We start from the raw sequence: 20,095 nt of genomic DNA, 5'->3' as shown, positions 1-20,095 counted from the left end.
GCCGCTTTTCACCAAAATTGCAGCTCATTGTGGCAGATCAATGCGCCGGAACGGCGTAACGCAAAATATGCAAAGCTGTGAAGCGGATTTCTTTCTTCTTTTTTCTCGATAAGAAGAAAATGCTATGCTTTGGAGCGGCTTTTTTTTTGTTCTTTTTCTCAATAAGACAAAAATGCTATGCCTTGGAACGGAAATTTGAGTGTGAAAATGGGGGTACCCTCCGCGGCACATACCCACTATGCATTATATACTGAGTGCCCCCCCCCCCGGGATGCACACAAGCATATCTGTGGAACGTCTTTAAAACGGGACAAGTCCACCCCAACAAAAAGTTGATTTGAATAAAAAGAGAAAAATCCAACAAACATAGCATTGAAAAGTTCACCAAAATCGGGTGTAAAAAAAGAAAGTTATGACGTTTTAAAGTTTCGCTTGATTTAAAAAAAAACAGTTATGAACTTCCTGGTCAGTATGAAAATGAGGAAACTGATGACATCATCCACTCATTATTTCATTTGTATTTTATTATATGAAATATGAAGTATTTTAATTTTCTCCTCGTTGCCAAGTAGTGAAGCAACGATTAATTCCTCCTGTGGAAATAGTATTGTTTATACTATTTGGTTCAGTCAAGTTGGTTCTCATTGTCAAATCTGTAAAAAAATGAAATATTGTATAAGTCAAACAATAAAAAACACACAAAAAAAACAAATTATATTTCGCTCAGATTAACCCCGGCTATAGAATACCGATTCCGCTGCTCACAGCTTTTTGAGGAATTTATCCATGTCGACACTCATTTACAAAGCTCATACGCCTCGGGGGAGGGGGCAAACCCTCTTCCATACGACAGTGATCGAAATGCTTCGTCTGTATAAAGTCTAAAAAGAACGTGGATAATTGGAGACGAACGTTCGAGCTAATTAAAAAAAAGTATTTCTGCCAACTCGGTCCTCTATTCTGCATATGAAATGAAAGTATAGTGCAGCATAGTGAGATTTCAAACAACATACAAATCGTCTGCTCTAGATGGTCGCTAGATGCACAGTGGATATACATTAAAGGTACATTGGATGAGATGGGGTATTTACCTGAAATTCAAGTTGTCATGGTAATTTGTGTCATGCTGTTCCGCTCAGCTAGTGGAGGTAAGTATCGCCATATAACTTTCTTATACATACTGATGGTTTGAATTTATGCTTTTAAAAATATCCCCACTTTTCTCGGCACGCACAGTGCTCCGATTTTTCACTCTATACTCCCTCATCCCGAACCGTCTCTTCCTTCTCCTCCTCACTCTCCTACTCCTAATTCTCGTCTTCAGCAACTGGAAAAATGTTGATTATGCGATGTTCCAAAACTTGTCGATATTTAAAATGTGTGTGTGTGTGTGGGGGGGATTCCCACAAAACCATGAAAAGGTCGTTCTTTTACATTACATCACTTAGGGTCAACAAACTTTTGTTGGGGTTATTTGAGGAATTGTAATCATAACTTAAAAGGTTTATGAATCTAGTTCATGAAACATGGACATAAGAGCAACCATGTATTCCTGAATATCATGCGCGAGTTTCAGGTCACATGACCAAGGTCAAAGGTCATGCACTCAGGGTCAATGAACTTTGGCCATATTGGGGATATCTGAGGAATTGTCATCATAACTTTGACATTTTATGAATCTAGTTCATGAAACTTGGGCATAAGAGCAATCGAGTATATCCTTGAACATCATGCGCGAGTTTCAGGTCACATGACCAAGGTCGAATGTCATTTAGGGTCAGAAAGCTTTGGTAATGTCGGGGGTATTTGTGGAATTTCATCATAACTTTAAAAGTCTATGGATTTACTTCATGAAACTTGGACATTGAGCAGCAATGTATCCCTGAATACCCTGTGTGCGTTTCAGGAACATGGCCAAAATCAAAGGTCATTTAAAGGTCAATGAACTCTGCATGGCCGTGTTGGGAGTATGTGTTGAATTGGCATCATAAGTTTATGGTACTTGCTCATGAAACCTCGACTAAAGGGTAATCAAGTATGAATGATTGTTTGGTCAAAGGTCATTTTGGGTCAATGGACATAATATTTTATTATCATAAAATTGTTGTCTTCTAGCTGTGAATAATTATTCATTAGCTGTTTTTCAAAGGAAGCACTAGCATTGCTGCTATATCGAATTGCGTATTGCAGGCGAGACGGCCAGCATGGCCAGAGGCGTTCCACTTGCTTCTCTTCTTCCCTCCTCTTTATCTCTCTTTTTCCCCTTTCTTTCCCCTCTTTCCCTTCTTTTCCTTTTCCATTTTTTCTCGCTGTTTTTTCCTCTCTTCGTTCCCCCTTTTCCTCTCGCTTTTCTTCTCTTCCTTCCCCCCGCTTCCTCCCTCTTTTTTGAGAGAGGAGGCAAGCCCCCCCCCCGTGGACCCGCGCCTGGTCTTGCCATCCCGTTCTAAAATATTCTTGAGCAGCCCCTGAACCTCGGGGAAAATAATCAACCCGATTAGATACCCATTTCTTTAACAGGTTGTGACACTGGTATGCACGAGATCGAAGGGTCTTGCTACTCTCACCAGGCTGTGATGAAAACGGCATACGAAGCTGAGACGGAGTGTCCGCTCATCCCTGCGGCCAACCCTCCGGTCAACCCCGGTCAACATCTCGCAGCGTTCGCCTCTCAGTCGGAGCTTGACGCAGTCTATAACTTCTACAGTTCGTTGAGCGGTGTGACTTCAGCGCTTGCTGTAAGGGCTACCAATGCGTCAATAGGCTTACCTTCGGTAACGTCACCACCACTTTTGTCATGGATGAAAATTTGTATTGACCATTGAAGTAATTCAAAGGATAAGTTCACCCCAACAAAAAGTTGATTTGAATAAAAAAGAAAAATCCAACAACTGTAACACTGAAAATTTCATCGGATGTAAAATAAGAAAGCTATGGCATTTTAAAGCGTCGCTTGAATAAAAACACCCCCAGTAATATGCACATCCTGATCATTATGCAAATGAGGAGACTTATGACGTCATCCACTCACTACTTCTTCATTTTATTATATAAAATATTAAATATTCTAGTTTTTCTCCTCATTGACAAGTGAAACAACGATTAATTCTGGCCTTCATGTACATGTGGAATTAGCATTGTTTTACAGTATATGGTTTAGTGAAATTCGTCCTTATTGTCAAATCTGTAAAAACTGAAATAGTGTATTATTCAAACAATAAAAAAACACACTAAGCATCTCACTTTTTGTGAAAAATAAGCGAACATTTTAAAATGTCATAATTTTCTCATGTTACATCCGATTTTAAGTCCCCCCCTTAAACAAGCATCCGTAATTACCGAACCAACGCGAGTTTTTAATATATTTTTACATGAGCGTGTAGGTAATTTTATAAGCTACCCTATGATTAAATGTTATGGACGTATTTAATGTCATGCTTCAGTGAGCACCGCCAGAAGGCAAAATTCTCACTTTTCAAAAGTCACGAGCCAAATATCATGATTTTGATTCCACTTGATTGGAACGAATTCCACATTCTCATCATGAAAAATAGTCAGAAGGCTTGTAAAAGGTACTTTCTAATAGACGAAACAATTTTTTTTCCCGCTAAATTGCACGGTTGAATAAACACAAGTTAAAATTTGCTATAATTGTTTTTTTTAACATAATTTTCTATCGATAAAAATGATCGAATATGATGACAGTTAGTTTTGGGAAGAGTGTCTTTAAATATATTCATCGTTTCACAGATCCATGAACATTTAATGAAAGCAGAAATACGAATTTCAAATATCATAGGCAAGTATTGTTTCATTTTGATAACGTTATGGTTATGTTCATGACCAATTAATATCCTTCAATGATTCAAATGCGTTTGATTAAACATTCACGCTTTAATGAACATGTGGAATGTGATTAGCTCTTTTTTTACGTTATTGGAAAATGCAATTGCTAACTATGGATATCTGTCACAAACCTCCTTGCATAGTTCATTTGATTTGATTTTTATGAAAATCCCGATGTCTAATGCTTTAGAGAGCGCACAATATTCGAAAATTATGCAAATGAGAAGAAATTTTAAGGCCTTAGCCCCACTCTGTGCTGTATCGAATGATTATTTTGGTGTACACGCCTTTTGGATAGTGTTAATCTAAAGCCATGTGCGAACTCTTAATGAAGAAATTGTTGGCAGAAGTAACAAAAACCGTCCATGAAACAAACCCTCATTTCATTTTAGTTAAAATGTTGAATTTCTCTCTCATAGAGAATGTTTACTCTACGCTTGGCACATACATGTATGTTTTAGAATAAGTGCATGACCCCTCATTCAATATGGTGGAACTTTTTTTTCAAGGCTGTCTTTAGCAATGTCATTTGGCAGTTATGTTTATCAACCTATGGGCAGAATTCTGTGCAAAAATGAAATCGATATGTTTATTCATGGATGAGTGAGCATGCATCAAAGTGGGAAAAGAGGCATTTTCAACGGTCACAGACTCATTTTGAGGGGTTATTAAGTAAATAATGGGGGCAAATTCGGTTTCATATGTCACTGAATTGCCATTGTTTTTATCATCTATCAGTTTTATCACCACACCCCTTCTGAACTTTTTACATTTTCATGGTTGAGCGAGCACATTCGAAAACTTGGGAATGAATAATCTTTATACTGCATAAATGCATTGTTTTCCTAATAATTAATCAGGATCAGTTGAATTTATGAATAAATCAGTGGTGGATCCAGGGGGATGTTTCACAAAGATTTAAGTATGACTTAAGTCGCACTTAAATGTCGACGCGTACATGATATACAACGCGCAATCTTATTGATCAATACGCAGTAGTGCGCGTCCTCTTGGCATGATTTTGACCAATGCTGCCATGCCTTTTATACTGCGCGCAACTAGACATTTAAGTGTGACTCTAAGTCATACTTAAATCTTTGTGAAACACCCCCCTGATTTTAAAAAGGGCCGAGTAATTGGGGGAGCCAGCAACATTTTACAATTTTAACATTTTTTTCAAAAACTGTGGGGATACTGCCAAAAACCCCAATGATGGTACGTCACAAAACATTGTTCTCATCCAACCATAAACATACGATATCGAAATTTTGTGTGATGCGGCTAAATGATGTATAGTAAAACAGCATTAACACCATAAAATTCACCCCAAAACAACCTTTGCCCAACTTTGTATTTACACAATCTGAAAAACGACTCTTGTGACTTTCAACAATTGTCATTTTTTATTCAGTCTTTGATTACTCATGCATGACTCAACCGGTCAATCCCCCTTTTTCCCAGGAGTTGCTTAATGAGTGTAAAAAATCACCTCCGAAATTTCATATTCAAAAATTATTCTGTTCAAAAGTTACAGCAATTTGATTTCGGGGGGACTTACTTTTTTGTTGTGTATATTTTGAGTAAAAGCTAAATAAATCAAGGAAACTTACAAAGATAAGATATGAGAATTTTGTGTTCATAATTTCAGGACGGTAATGGATGCGTAGTCATCGGCTATGGATCGGTGCTTCGGAATGAGGATTGCGCCTTGCAGCATACGTTCTTGTGTGAAAGGGATATGGGTGAATATATTGTATGATATTAACCTTCTCTTACACACCCACCCTCACACACTCACCCACACACCTCTCTTCCACACACACTAACCAACTATTTTACATATCGACTCTTCCTCACACACTCGCCCCACTTTGTGTGTAAAAGGGATATGGACGAGTATATTGTATGATATTAACTTTCTTACACACCCACCCTCACACTTTTTTTTCCCATACTGTTTTGTTCTGATTCCATGAACAAAATATAACATTTCAATTTAACATTTCAAAACACATAATATAATATTTTACATTTCATATTTTGACTTTTTTCACTAACTTAATACAAGCATAAATCATATATAACTTAAAGGAGAAACAATGAAATCAGTTATAAAAATGGTTGAAACACCACTCCTCCCCCCCCCCCCCCCCCGCTTCCCTTGCACATTTGTGGAGGGCGATTTATACATGGAATACAAAGAAAGAACAAAGGAGACCCAAATCCAAAACAAACCAATAAACAAATAGATATACTGACACTAGGATCCCCTTAAAAAATACATATAATATGCCTAACACTTTTCCTTTCATGTATCAAATATTCAACAATGATTTAAAACTATATGAGATTACTTGGCTTGCACTCATCAAAAACAAAGCAAATCAAAAAAAGAAATCGACGAGTAAAAAAAAAACATCCCAAAGAATCACCCATCCGAAAGGAAAACTTCATTATCCCTCCCCAAAACACACATACACACACCCTCACATACACACATACACCCTCACATACACCTACACAGTCATACACATAGACGCATAGACGCACCTACCCACACACACACACACGTACACTTTATTCCTTTGAAAAATAAACTCGTGTATACGTTGGTATCAATAATGAATTTTAGTTCGTTTGGATGAAAAATAAAAGAGCAATGTAGATAAGCATGCCTTTGCTGAAGGGCCCAATATCCTCTTTGCTGTGTCAAAATGACCAGTTTTCAGAAGCGTGAAAAAAAGGTATTGATACAGATTATGACTGCATGGCGCCTCGTGAGTAGTCTGCTGCGCAAACCTTTCACTCGAGTAAAGGGTCTGAATTGCAGCCTACTCATGCCTTTAGTACTGAAGGCCCTCTCGCTGAATCGAAACAGCAATTTTTATGAGTGCTAGTCTTTGTGTGGAGACACACTGATCAAACACAATGATCAAAGTTTCAATCAGGGTCTGTGCCTGCAGACTACCTCATGAGGGGCTGGAGCCTGGAGCTAAGCGCCTCCCTGTGTAGCGACTGAAACAGGAAGAGTAGCAAATAATAGAATAAAGAGGGGGGGGGGGGAGAAAGAAGCGCATAAACCGATAGGCCTAAGTTGTGTAATGTATTCTCTATATTGATTACGCTCGATACTACCCACGTCTTACCGGACCCGGTGATTAAATTGAGTAAAATGGATCGCCTTGCCCCACCTATCAAAATACCCTGCCACCAGCCCTGACTATATGAATACATTGATGAGCCCCGATACTTATTTTTTGTCATAAATCTCCTTTTACTTTATTTCAGATATATCTACAACTGTTGTCACTGAAACTATAACCACAAACCAGCAATCGACCCCTACATCAACATCGGTCATCCCAATAACGACCACAGTGGCTACAGCTTCAACAGAACCTTCTACAACTACTAGACAATATACAACCAAGTCATCTACAACGTCATCAACATCTAGCACCATGACATCAACTGCCACAACCCCTAGAAATCGAATGTCTTCATTCGTCTTAACTGGCGCTGGTCGATCTATTTCTAACGTCGTATTGATAGGGACGGTTGGCGCTACACGTACTCCTTTACGCTGCGCGGTGAAGTGCGCTTCAGCGGACGGATGTCACGTGTTCTCCCATTCGGCAGCCAATCAGAAGTGCTATCTAGGGGATGCAGGGAGTATGGACTATTTAGAGGATGACTCGGAATGTAATACATATGAAATGTTTTGGCGTATTTCTTGACTAGGGTGAAGGAATGAACCACTGGTGGATCCAGGGAGATAAGGGCATGATAAAAATTTGTAAAGTAAAAATGCCGTTAACTCACAACAGTGCCCCCTCACTATGAAAGTGGGGGCCTTTTCTTTTTTCTTTTTTTTTGCTTGACAATTTTTTCATGGACGAAATGTACTTCATTTTTATTGAAAACCCTTTTTTTTAGCTTGCCAAAGTTTCCCTCGGGAAAATATGCCCCCCACGATTAATAATAATGATAATGTTGCCATAAAGGTTCCCTACTATGATTGCATCATTTCATTTATCAGTTTTATAAAAAGGGGGAATCATTCACAGTGATTTTCACACGGTGACACAATACTGAGTGATATACCTAAATAGTAGGCCCTATATGTTCATAATTTGTTATACATGCATGTCTGTTATGTGAGATGAACGAAATGAAACAAAAATGGACTCATCCTTTCTTCTTTTAATGAGTGTAACTATGTAGACAATAATGAAAGAGTAATAATGAAATGTAATGATGACATAAAATATTTCGTTGCTATTCTTATTTAGATATTGAGTGCATGAAATAATAAGAATGACTGGATATATATTGCGGGTTTTTATCCAAAGCGCTGTGTTATTTGTTTGTTTTAATATGATTTTTAGCACGTTTTGTATGATTCTGTTGAGTTCATATCATTTGTTTACTATCTGAATGAATTAAAGGAAACTACAACCGTGCAATTTTAGTTAAGTAATTGAGCCTCTCTGACTAGCCCTCAATTTGTATATGTTTTACATAAATACGCACCCAAACACACACTACAAAGACATCATCACACACTCTCTCCACAGAGATTATATACTAAAAAAAAAACTAGACTCTTTCTGTCACATAGTTCTTTGGAGTGCTTTCAGCTAATTTCGACGGGGAGAATGCTAATGACGTAAAATAGAGTGATACAGATTCCATACATTTCATTTCAATACATGATCAATATATGTAAGCGACATTTCTGTCGCTATGACAATGGCAGCTACCAATAAAATTTATAATTATCTACTTCGCGATGAATAGCCCCCGGAAAACCACGGAGATTGGGTTGAAGCAACGTCCTGGTTAACAAATTAACTTTCTTCCACAAAAAAATCGACCTTTATTTATTTGTTTGTTTTCTTTATCTTATACTGCAGGGAAGGCCTGTTCAATTATATAAGACTGCTTTACAAGGGCGTCCTGCAGTTTAACAAATAACTCAACATCATAGCAATTCAATGTATGTCACATAATTATAATAAAGTAAAAACGGATATACATATTATAGAGTGAATAAAAAATTATCATGGAATTATTACATCAATTTATTTAGTGTAATTACATGTATTACAGTCAGTTTTTTAATGACTTCAGTGTTTCTTTTTTATGTATGGAGGGACGCGCATTTATGTCTATCACAAGGGAGCAAATTGAATTAGACGGCAGGCAACATATTCAAAAGATTTTCTTTTATAATCCGTCCTTGGGCAGGGTATTTGAAGGGGACATTGTTCAGAATATCGTGTTTTATAAGTTACATTACTTTTTGCAGATAAGTGGTCCCAAACAGACTGGGCTAAATCTTTTTGTATTTTGAAAGCAAGAATACAATATTGATATTTGATACGTTCCTCAACTGTGTGCCATGAGAGTGTAGACAAACAATTCATTCATGTTAGGAGTAAGATTTAAAAAAAAACGATTAAAATATTGGGTAAAATCTTAACCAGCACGAGGGTAGTTATGTGTCTGACCAATTTGGGGTTGTATTTTACCCCATGCGGGAAGCATATTTCCAGTAAGGTTGAAGAATAAGCGGCAATTACTTTACAATTTTCATCACACTGTCACTGGATAAATAAAAAAGCCAAAAAGAAATGCCCAATGTTGGTTGAACACCTAATTACCTTCATGGAGCACTTTACCCAATAATTTTAGAGTGTAGTCCTTGTTCAAAATTATTCGGCCATACTTCTGCAGTTTTGTAAAATCCTGCACTTTTTGGTTTTTGCACACAGCTTTCCCAAGATGTACAACAATAATCAATGTAAGGTAAAAATTATATTCTTAAGAATCCTAGGCGGAAGGAATTGTTTATTCTCTCTGTACAACCTATCGTACGAGATTTTTCAACAATGATACGAGATACGTGTTCTCCCCACGTCATACCAGAGTCGAGTGTTACACCCAAGTATTTGATTATATTTACATTTCTATGGGTTATTTTCTATATTTCATCATTAAAGCATCATTTTCAATCTTTTCCTATCTGATCAAAAGAAACAATTGTAATATTGAACTGACAAATAACGGTAGGGGAACAATTGGCATAAGCATTTAGATAAAATTAATATAGGTTAGACACTCTTTACATGTTCTCTTTAATGTGCAATGTTCGAGTCTGAGTCGTTATGAGAAAAACACGTATTTGCGTTATATTGCATCAAAACAATATGTAAATTACTTTAGAAAATATTAATTCATTCATTCATACTAGCAACGTTTTTGTCAATCGATATCGAAAATACATAATTGGAATTTTTTTCTTTTACATTGAACAAATGAAATACAGTCGATCAAATGGAATGCTAAATATTCTTAACGATCATAGTCATTTTTAATTGCTTTTAATTATCAACATCTGGTCCATTGTTCCAGAGGTCAGAGCAAAGAAAGGTTGAGCAAGGAATTCACATAATAGTGAGACAGAGTACTAATTAAACTTAACCTTAACCTTGAATATGGAACCTTCAAGCAAGGCGTGTTATCACGGCATAATGCTCATCCACATCAACAACATTTGCATCAACTTTTTGTTTTGTAATAATATTTATTAATCATTCAGTTCAAAATCAAAGTGATGGTACATTGTAAAATATTACAATTCAATATCAACAAAACACTGTTCACAAAAGACAAATAATCATCCACAATACATATAATCGTACAAAATGTCATGGTATTAACATATTTATATACAGTGGATAAATTCAGTAATAAAAATTAACCATTTATAACAAATATAAATTCACAAAATCGTACCATAGTTATGCAGAAAATTGATTGCTCAACATTGATTAAACTGAATGAAATTTACAATAAAATAAAAAAAAAACGGATAAGGGTTCAAGGGAAACACTGCTTGTACCGGTACGTGATCGGATGATATCGATCGATATCGCGCAGCCTTATTTTTTTATTATTTTTTTTAAACAAAAAAAACAAAGCAAAAGACAGGAACAATTAAAAGGGAACAAAAGCAATGCAAACGATACCGATTCCATATTGATTGATCTATATCATATACCTGCAAACCTTAACCTTAAAAGGTAAGCTTCCAACCAATCTGTCTTATTTCAGCATCATGCTAAGCCACACCATAGATGCAAACGATACCGATTCCATACCGATCGATATTATACACATGCAAGTAGCATAATAGCTTCTGTCGGTCTGGAGTCGTTTTGCCGATGTGACTGTGGTTCAAGTATCGCCATTATAGATTTCATATTGTTCACTTTCCGAAATTTACCAGTTCGGAGTTACCTGTTGGGCAATTTAGGTCAAATGACCTTTCATTTCTTTTAGTATAATAGGCAGATATCAAAGCATGGTATCATGTTAGCATGCCTTACATAGCAGGATGCAGATATTGAATAGACCAGGTGACTAGAATAACACACCAATGAACACTCTATGAAGGTATTTTTTGGATTTCTACTTTGAATGCATTAGCGTGTTATAAAAATGCACTACTTGGCCAACTCTAAAATACCCGTCGCTAGTCATGGATGCATTTTTTTTAATTTTTATTTGTCTGGAGCTAATGAAAAACACAATTCAAAAGAATATATGAATAATTAAGATTTCAAAGTCAGTGCTTATCTCATTGAATATTAAACTACCATGTCACTTTAGTACAAATTACCTTCTTCTGATCATGCGCAGAATGGAACTCCGAACTTGCTTATTGGTGCCCCACCTGCCCACGCACATGTATAGGCTACATGATAGCTAATTACTGAACTCACTTTCATACCGATGCTTTGTTAATACAAGTCATTGACTTAAAACAAAAAGAGAAATAAAGCATTATGGTGTCTTTCGACTTTGTTCACACTGTTCAATTGATGGTACTTCTGATATGTGATTTCATGTTTGGAATCGTAAGTGGAGGTATGTATCTTTCTTTATCGCTAATCTTTAATTTAACATTGTTCATGCTATAACATGTATAATGTAATTCAGTATAGTCATTTTTTATTTCTCTCGTTTTCAATAAAGGTACAAAATTCAGGTTAGTATCATGAAAATAGGGGAGACATTGAAGTAAAATTTCATGCAATATTAAATTTGTTATATATTATTAATAAAGATATATATCATTAATAATTATATAGTAATAATGATAAGGTAATGGTTATATGATTACTATGCTCATAATATTGTAGTAATGCTGAAAGCCCAGTTGATTAGTCTTCGGACTTTGAAACAGAGGGTCGTGAGTTCAAATCCCAGCCATGGCGGAATTTCCTTCGGCATGAAATTTTTCCACACTGTTGCTACACTCGACCCATGTTAGGTAAATGAGTACTGACAGGAATTTATTCCTTGAAATGCAACAGCGCAGTAAAAGGCTGCGGGACTAAAGCCAGGGTAATCGTATCCAATAATAATAATATCCAATTGAGCGCATAGGGACGCATTTGGCAGTCTGTGATATGCGCTATATAAGCATGTTGGTAATATTATTATTATTATTGGTTTTATATCTTTGGTCTATGAAAGAGTGAACTTGGAGATCACTCTTACCATGGAGCAATTGAGTGGGATGGGCAAACGACCCCTTGTACATTTTCTTCTGAATCTCCTCACCCTCTAAAGCTTTCTATTGTGCCCCTCTAAACCCCACCCTCTCTCACTTTTATTGCCACTCATCATGATGCAGGTGGTAAGTGTGTGTGTGGGGGGGGGGGGGTCTGATTCTGGCCTGGGTATAGAGAACAAAGATCACAGCAAAGGACTTTGACAGCACTCTGGCCCGTATTCTGAAGTCAGGTTTGGTTTAACTAAGACCATGGTTTAACTCTGTGCTAGAATTATGGGAAGCCAAAAGTATCACAATGTTTATTAAGCTTTGTGTTTCTAATGTTTACTGTGCTCTTTCCTGATTCATCGATGGTAAAGACAATCATCTATTTATACTTTCTAGACAATTATGAAAGATTGGAGAGCCAATTGAGCTGAAATATGATACCTCTACTGTTAGTGACTTATGTAACAATTTGCTATCCATACTTAAACCACAACTTTTAACATGAGTTTAAGTAAAACTGGGCTTTAGAATACGGGCCTTAGTGTTCAAAACATTGTCATTTTACCTTTATATTTTACCAAATTCTTCTAGAATTACATATTATATATACACATGTATATATATTATTATCTATTCAAAGCTTGTCAGACTGGGATGCAGGAAATTGCTGGATCTTGCTACATATTCTACCAATTTGGAAAAACGGCTGAAGAAGTCGAGACCACCTGCCCTGGTCGACCCGGTCGTTACATGGCTTCGATAGGATCTCCGGTGGAACTGGTAGAAGTCTACAATCACTTCAGAGTTTCGCATCCTACTACTTTTCAGGATGTTTGGGTCGTAGATCCTTCTGTTGGTGTACCTTCGGTATGTTGATTGCTACCTGGATTGTTGTTGTGGAGCGTTGTGGTCTGACTTTGAAACAGAGGGTCGTGAGTTCGAATGCCAGCCATGGCGTAATTTCCTTCAGCAAGAAACAAGAAATTTATCCACATTTTGCTGCACTCTTCCCAGGGGCCCGTCGCATAAAACTTTTTACCTGAGAAAACTCAGGTTGTTTTTACCGGAGTTTTTGCCCTGTGCTAAAGTCAATGGCGGAAATCAGACTAACCTTAGTTTTCAGTTTTTACCAGAGTTTTCTCAGGTAAAAAGTTTTACGCAACAGGCTTCTGGTGAGGTGAATGGGTACCCGGCAGGATTAATTCATTGAATGCATGAGCGCTGGAAGGCAGCTCGAGCAAATATCAACGCGCCTCGGAATAGAATATAGATTGCGCCATATAATTGCCTATTATTATTATTATTACCTGAAATAATTTACTATCAATACATTAACCGGGGCAGCTCCAGGGTATTTTCAAAAAGGCAGTCTTTTTTACCCTCTTCTCTCGTTTGTTGTACTTTTTCTACTCTTTTTCAATACTATCATGTATAAGGGCAATGGGTCTTGCCCTGATTCCCCAGGCCACCGCCCCTGTACCTTCCACCCCTCTCCATTTCGAGCGAAATATGAATAATTCACCTTGATAGATTTCGGACTGCAACAAGTGTTCATAAATTTTTGTTTAAGTCTATAAAAGAAAATCTAAATTGCATGTATTCTTCTTTAATTGTTATGCTATATGTCTGAATGTTATACTCTTTCTTGAAAATAATTAGAGATGAAAATTAACCTTATTAAACTGATACCGCATAAACCGTGCGACAAGTTAACAAAAATGAGCTAAGTCACAATATCAATTATACCTTTGTGTAATGTTCAACAGGACCATCTTCATTTTAATTTGGCGATTGCTGATGTATAATTTATTCAACACCAGCTTGATATCCCCATTTGTGACTTATCACCGTTTTATTTATTTCGCTTCTTCATCATGATTTAAAACTTTGTCCATAATTTTTATTAACAGCAAAATGCATTTTTGTTAGAAAGTTGTTTCATGTAAAATCTTGCCAAATTATCATATTGATCATATTAATCTATTAATTCCTGTCATTAACAGGTTATAATATATTTTTAAATTTTGATTTACTGCATGATTATTTTCATATTAGTCTATTTGATTTCTCTGTACATGCATGTGGACCCCACAGAAGAACAGTATTGTCAAGTTGACAGAACTCATTATTTGCTATCAATCCGTTTTGCATTTTTTTTTTATAAGAAATAGATACTCTACTTGTAACCTTTAAAGCAGATACGAACCATTGGCGCCATCTCGAGTCCTCACTACTCATACCTGGTCAGTTTCCTGACCAATAATGCTAGTGTAGTCTAGTAATGTAGACCCATTTGAATGATAACTTGCTAATTCACTACTCAATACATTTATACCACAATAATTTTGTTACCAAATAGCAAAGTAATTACTTTTCCATAGAACTATTAGCTCTATGACTTTTCCTCTCAAAACATTAGTTTTTTTATACAATGCAATACAAATACAATTGTAGGTCAATTTATTCTCTGTAGTATTAGTAGACACCTGAAAGGGTTTATTTTAAGACTTTGTATTTACAACACACAGTCAGTGAGAGACCACACACAGTTCACTTCCCCTTTAATAATTGATTGATCGATTGATTTTATTTATTCGTCAAGAATATCACCAGGCGCGGATCCAGGAGGGGGCCGAGCCGGCCCCGCCCCTATTTTTTGACAACCTGCAGAAAAAAGTGTACTCTTTACCTTGATAGAAACTATGAAAAACAGAAAGAAAAGTAAGAAAGAGGTATCATACCCATGATGTGTAATTTACAGCCTCGTAACGGCCGGCCCGACCCCGAAAGGAAACAAGAAAAAGGTGAGGGGAAGAATTGGAAAATAGACTTTATATAAAAATTTTCGCTCGCGCTTCGCGCTCGCATTGCCTGTGTAATGAATCCCATTCAAGAGGGTTAAATGACACTAATATATATCCAATATATATATACAATATATCCAGTTCTGATATCAATTTGCACACAATGTTTCCAGCTCGCACATCAAGCTTTCATTATTTTGTTTGATTTACATAAATTGTTAATGTATATCAAAATGTTCAGCTCGCGCTGCGCGCTTGCATTGTTTGATGTGTGAGATACCTATTCTCTTTGGAAATTCTTACCAAAATTTGTCAAAATGCTCCTTTATCATGTCAGTATATCAAAAAATTAAGCTCATGCTTCGCGCTCGCATTTAATTGTTTGAGACACACAGCTTGTTTATTTAAATAAAAACGCGCTTAGACTGTCCATTTTTCAGGTCGGAAGATCAGAAATTTTGAGCTCGCGCTTCGCACTCTCATTATTTATTTGGTGATACTTGTATCTTCTTCATTAATCACTAAAACAGTCCTAATTGAGTCACTTTTCACGTTACTGTGATAAAATTTCGGCTCGCGCTTCGCGCTCGCATTCTTTAGTTGGATACTTATCTTTGTTCATGATTATAAAAACTGCTCTGAATCTTCAGTTCTAACGACATATCAAAGATTTTTAGCTCGCGCTTCGCGCTCGCATTATAAATCAAGATCACGTGAGATTTACCTTATATTGTTGATAGCAATATACTTAAAACTTCAGTTTTTAGTTAGGACTACCCCCTGAAAAACCAACAAAAAAAAGCTAGATTGTAGCGGCGAATCGAGAAAAATGTTGATCAAAATATTTTTCGCCCCCCCCCCCTATTGGCGAAAGCTGGATCCGCCCCTGATCACAGGTGATTACAATGAATATGAAGAACACCTTGACAGGATAGCCCATGAAAGCCGATAGGCTTATTTCCTATGGGGTCCTATTATTACACTCTAAAAAAGGATTGGTCAAAATGACCAATCTGTTGGTTAATATGTGTCCGACCGATAAAATTGGTCAATATCAACCAAAATTATGGTCGATTTGAACCAATAATTTGGTTGCTTTTGACCAATTTTATCAGTCGGACACATATTAACCAACAGATTGGTCATTTTGACCAATCCTTTTTTAGAGTGTAGTATAAAGCTTTAATACATACTGCAACAACACAACAAGTATAAACTACGACAAGTACTGGAATGTGGTTAAAAAAAATACATATCCATCAATCAAATAATAGTTTGGCTGCCCTGTGGCAGAAACCGGCCTACTTTCACTGAATGCCACAGGAACAATTCATAATTGATTAGTTGATATATCGATCTTACAGGACGGGAATGGCTGCTCGATGATTGTAACTGGTCCAACCCTGCAATCTGAGGTGTGTAGCACGCCCCATGGCTTCATATGCGAGGCTGATCTAGGTAGGTTCTTTTGCATCTACTGCGTATTTCAATGTTCAGTTTCAATTCGCATTTATTTCATTCTCGGTTACAAATATACTTAAAACAAATTATAAACAAGCAAAAGTAAAAATGAAAATGAAATGGGAACTGCACGTGACACGAGGTATTGCACATGCGCAGTTCCCATGACATTGAAAATGTAGAATACATTGCAGATATAAAAGAAGTTAAAATATACATAGATTTTGGAATTTGATAGCGGGAATGTATCGATCGTGCCCCACATTTTTTGTGTAATTTTCATCCCCGAAAATCGTTACGGAGATTGAAAAGATCATTAATCGTCTCCATTTCGACTCCTTTAAGTCCACTTATTGGGGAACGGGAAGTTGTCTTGTATAATTTTCATTATATATCATTTTATATTTATCTGTAAATAGGTGAATTTATTCGTGTCTTCAGGAAGGTTTCTCCATAAGATATTGACGCACTTTCATACCTGGATACTAAAATTATCTTGAAAGTAAAAAAATTATTTTAAAAAGTCTATAGTTACCAATACATTTTTTAAATGAACGGCTATAAAAATACCCTCCCCTGAGCACAACTAAGCCAATATGAAATAACCATGATAAGAATTGAGATTATTCGGGTAATATTACTTTTCATTTCAATTCAAATGACTTTTTTTATTCGGCTGGTTATGTAGTATAGAGTCAGATCATTTTAATAAATTGTGTTAGCGATTTTTTTTTTGGTAATTCTATTTTATTTATTCATTTATCTCTTTCATAGATAGTTTGTTCTATTCTATTCTATTTAATTTTCTTGATATTTTTCTTTATTTATTCATATATTTGAATGTATTTTGTTATTGTTATTATTATTTTTTATTCTATTTCATCATCATTATTATTATTATCATTATTATGTTAATTATTATGGGGGAGTCTAAATCCAAACCGATTCTGACTGTACCACATTTTTATGTCCATAAATCTGACCAAAGTCGTTTTGCTGTCACTTTCCAGAGGGGCAAACAACTGAGCTGACTACGACAGCTGTGGCAACAACTACGGAAACATTAACATCCGATCCTACAAGCACCGAATCATTGACAACTGACAATCCTTCAACCACAGTTACCACAGCTGAAGGTCATATAACTCATTTCTTTTAGAATCCTAATGGTTATGTGCTACGCATATCAAGATTATTTAATTAGAACATTGTTATTGGTGGGAGTCTAAATCTCTATCGATTCTGACTATAACACATGTTCATGTCCGTAAATTTGATAGAGTTGCTTTGCTGTTGTTTTGCAGATGTTACAACTGATCTGATAACAACTGCAGAAATATTAACAACAATCGCTTCAACAACGGACCTACCAAGCACCGAATCAGTGACTACCACATGGTCCAGTTCAACAACATCTGATGTGACAACTGAAAATATATATCTTTCAACCACCGAGCTTACAGCATCATCCATTACAATAGCTTTTGCAACTGAAGGTCATTACAACTACTTTCATTTTTAAAATCATAATGGTTATGTGATATGCATTTTTGTTTAAATTATTGGTGAAAGTCTAAATCTTTGTCAATTTTGACTGTAACATTTAATCCATGTCCGTCAATTTGAAAGAGTCGCTTTGCTGTTGTTTTGCAGATATTACAACTGAGCTGATAACCACAAGTGTGGTAATGAATACTGAAACATTCCCAACAACTTCGGAAGCAACAACAACAACGGGCCAAACAACGATCCCTACAAGCACCGAATCACTGACTACAGGGTCCAGCTCAACATCTGATATGACAACTGACAATCCTTCAACCTCCGACTTAACAACTTTAACCATTACAACATCTATTACAACTGAAGGTCATACAAGTACTATTCAAGAAGGTCCAACTACTGTAATGTCATCGACAACATCACCCACAACAACCGCGAATTACCCTACGACTACCCAAGATAATTCCTTTACGTCGTCTGCCATGACGACCGTCACAAATGCTCCAACGTCTACAACTTTTACTGAAATCCCTACCACCCCACCCATATCAACCACTACAACATCAACTAAGATGCCATCAACGTCTGCCGCAATAGCCAAGGGCAGAGAGCATTCGTTTACATTAGCCAGCATCGGGCAATCCCTGCAGGAACATGGCTGGATAAGAACGTTCGACTCCGTCCGAACTCCATTGCGCTGCGCAGTGAAGTGTGGCGCATTTTCTGGTTGTCACGTGTTCACGCACTCGGCAGCCAATCAGAGTTGTCATCTAGGAGCTGCAGGAGGGATGCAGCTTTTGTACGATGATTCGGGTAGTAACACGTATAGACTAAAATCATGAAAATGGGATATTATCGGCATTTTATGTAAATTAAAAATAATAAGAAATATCTATGAAAATAATAGTGTTTGGAACGTGATGATACTCTCAATCGATTGATTTGGAATACTAACCTGTTAAATGTGGAAGTCAGCATAATTCTTAAAATGAAATGCATTATTTGTCTCATACGCCTATTTTTTGTCAAAAAGAGAGGAATTTTAGGACGAAAGAAAAAAAATGAAAAATTAAATAAAGAGATAAACAAAGGGGTAGAATAATGAAATCAACATGCAGAAGGATAAGTATTAAATGTAGATAGAGAGAGGAGTATAGATAAAGAGAGGGAGAGATAAAGACAGATTTAAAGATGTATTTTTGCATTTGCATTTTTGTACATTTTATCGCAACTGCATCTAAAATGATGGAACAACATGCATCCTCTCATTAAATACACAAACTCTACAGACAAATCAAAGAAAATAATAAAACACCTTGTTCCTAAAAGTCTTAACCTTTATTGCTTCATCTCTTCATGTATGTATCTGTATTTTAAGTATGTGTTCGGTAGCTTAAATCAATTCATTATTTGGAAAACGCTGTGATAAGTAGATAAATAGAAATAGAGGGAGGGAGACAGGGGAGAGAGAGAATAAACACGCTCCACTCATTACTGCAATTGTGAATGGCAATTAGTGTCAAAGTAAAGATATCAATTTGATTCCATCAGTACCGTTTCACATTTAGATGCGAACTCGAACAATTGGGCCCCGTGCCCCGTCTTACAAAGAGTTACGATTCTTACAAAGAGTTACGACTGATCCAGTCAATCGTAACTCTATGGAAATCCATTGGTGTTTTTTCTACAGGAAATTTGCAAATGTCCTTGGTAAACAAAGGCGAACGCACCAAATTATCAAGAAAACGATGAATGTATGAACATACATCATAAAAAATTTGAACAAACGTGCATTTTAGATGTGAGCTTTGCTGGCTTTCCATAGTTGAGGTTGATCAGATCAATTGTAACTCTTTGTAAGACGGGGCCCTGGGGCCGATTGCACGAAAGGGTCTTTGCAAGGACCATC

General features: G+C 36.5%; 2 protein-coding genes across 2 annotated transcripts; both read left to right on the top strand.

The window, feature by feature from the left end:
* The first annotated feature begins 1,071 nt into the window (after positions 1-1,071).
* LOC121430390 lies at positions 1,072-7,662 on the top strand. The gene is made up of 4 exons (XM_041627677.1): positions 1,072-1,148; positions 2,518-2,771; positions 5,492-5,585; positions 7,132-7,662. The coding sequence occupies exons 1-4, from the start codon at positions 1,079-1,081 to the stop codon at positions 7,578-7,580; spliced, it is 867 nt and encodes a 288-aa protein (XP_041483611.1). The 5' UTR covers positions 1,072-1,078; the 3' UTR covers positions 7,581-7,662.
* Positions 7,663-13,072: 5,410 nt separating this feature from the next.
* On the top strand, positions 13,073-19,028 carry LOC121430268 (cell wall protein DAN4-like). The gene is made up of 5 exons (XM_041627546.1): positions 13,073-13,285; positions 16,587-16,680; positions 17,694-17,819; positions 17,988-18,179; positions 18,337-19,028. The coding sequence occupies exons 1-5, from the start codon at positions 13,073-13,075 to the stop codon at positions 19,026-19,028; spliced, it is 1,317 nt and encodes a 438-aa protein (XP_041483480.1).
* Positions 19,029-20,095: the final 1,067 nt, after the last annotated feature.

The sequence above is a fragment of the Lytechinus variegatus genome, chromosome 16 (genome assembly GCF_018143015.1).
Source record: "Lytechinus variegatus isolate NC3 chromosome 16, Lvar_3.0, whole genome shotgun sequence".
Taxonomy (NCBI): Eukaryota; Metazoa; Echinodermata; class Echinoidea; order Temnopleuroida; family Toxopneustidae; genus Lytechinus; species Lytechinus variegatus.
This window is presented reverse-complemented; position numbering and strand designations above follow the sequence as displayed.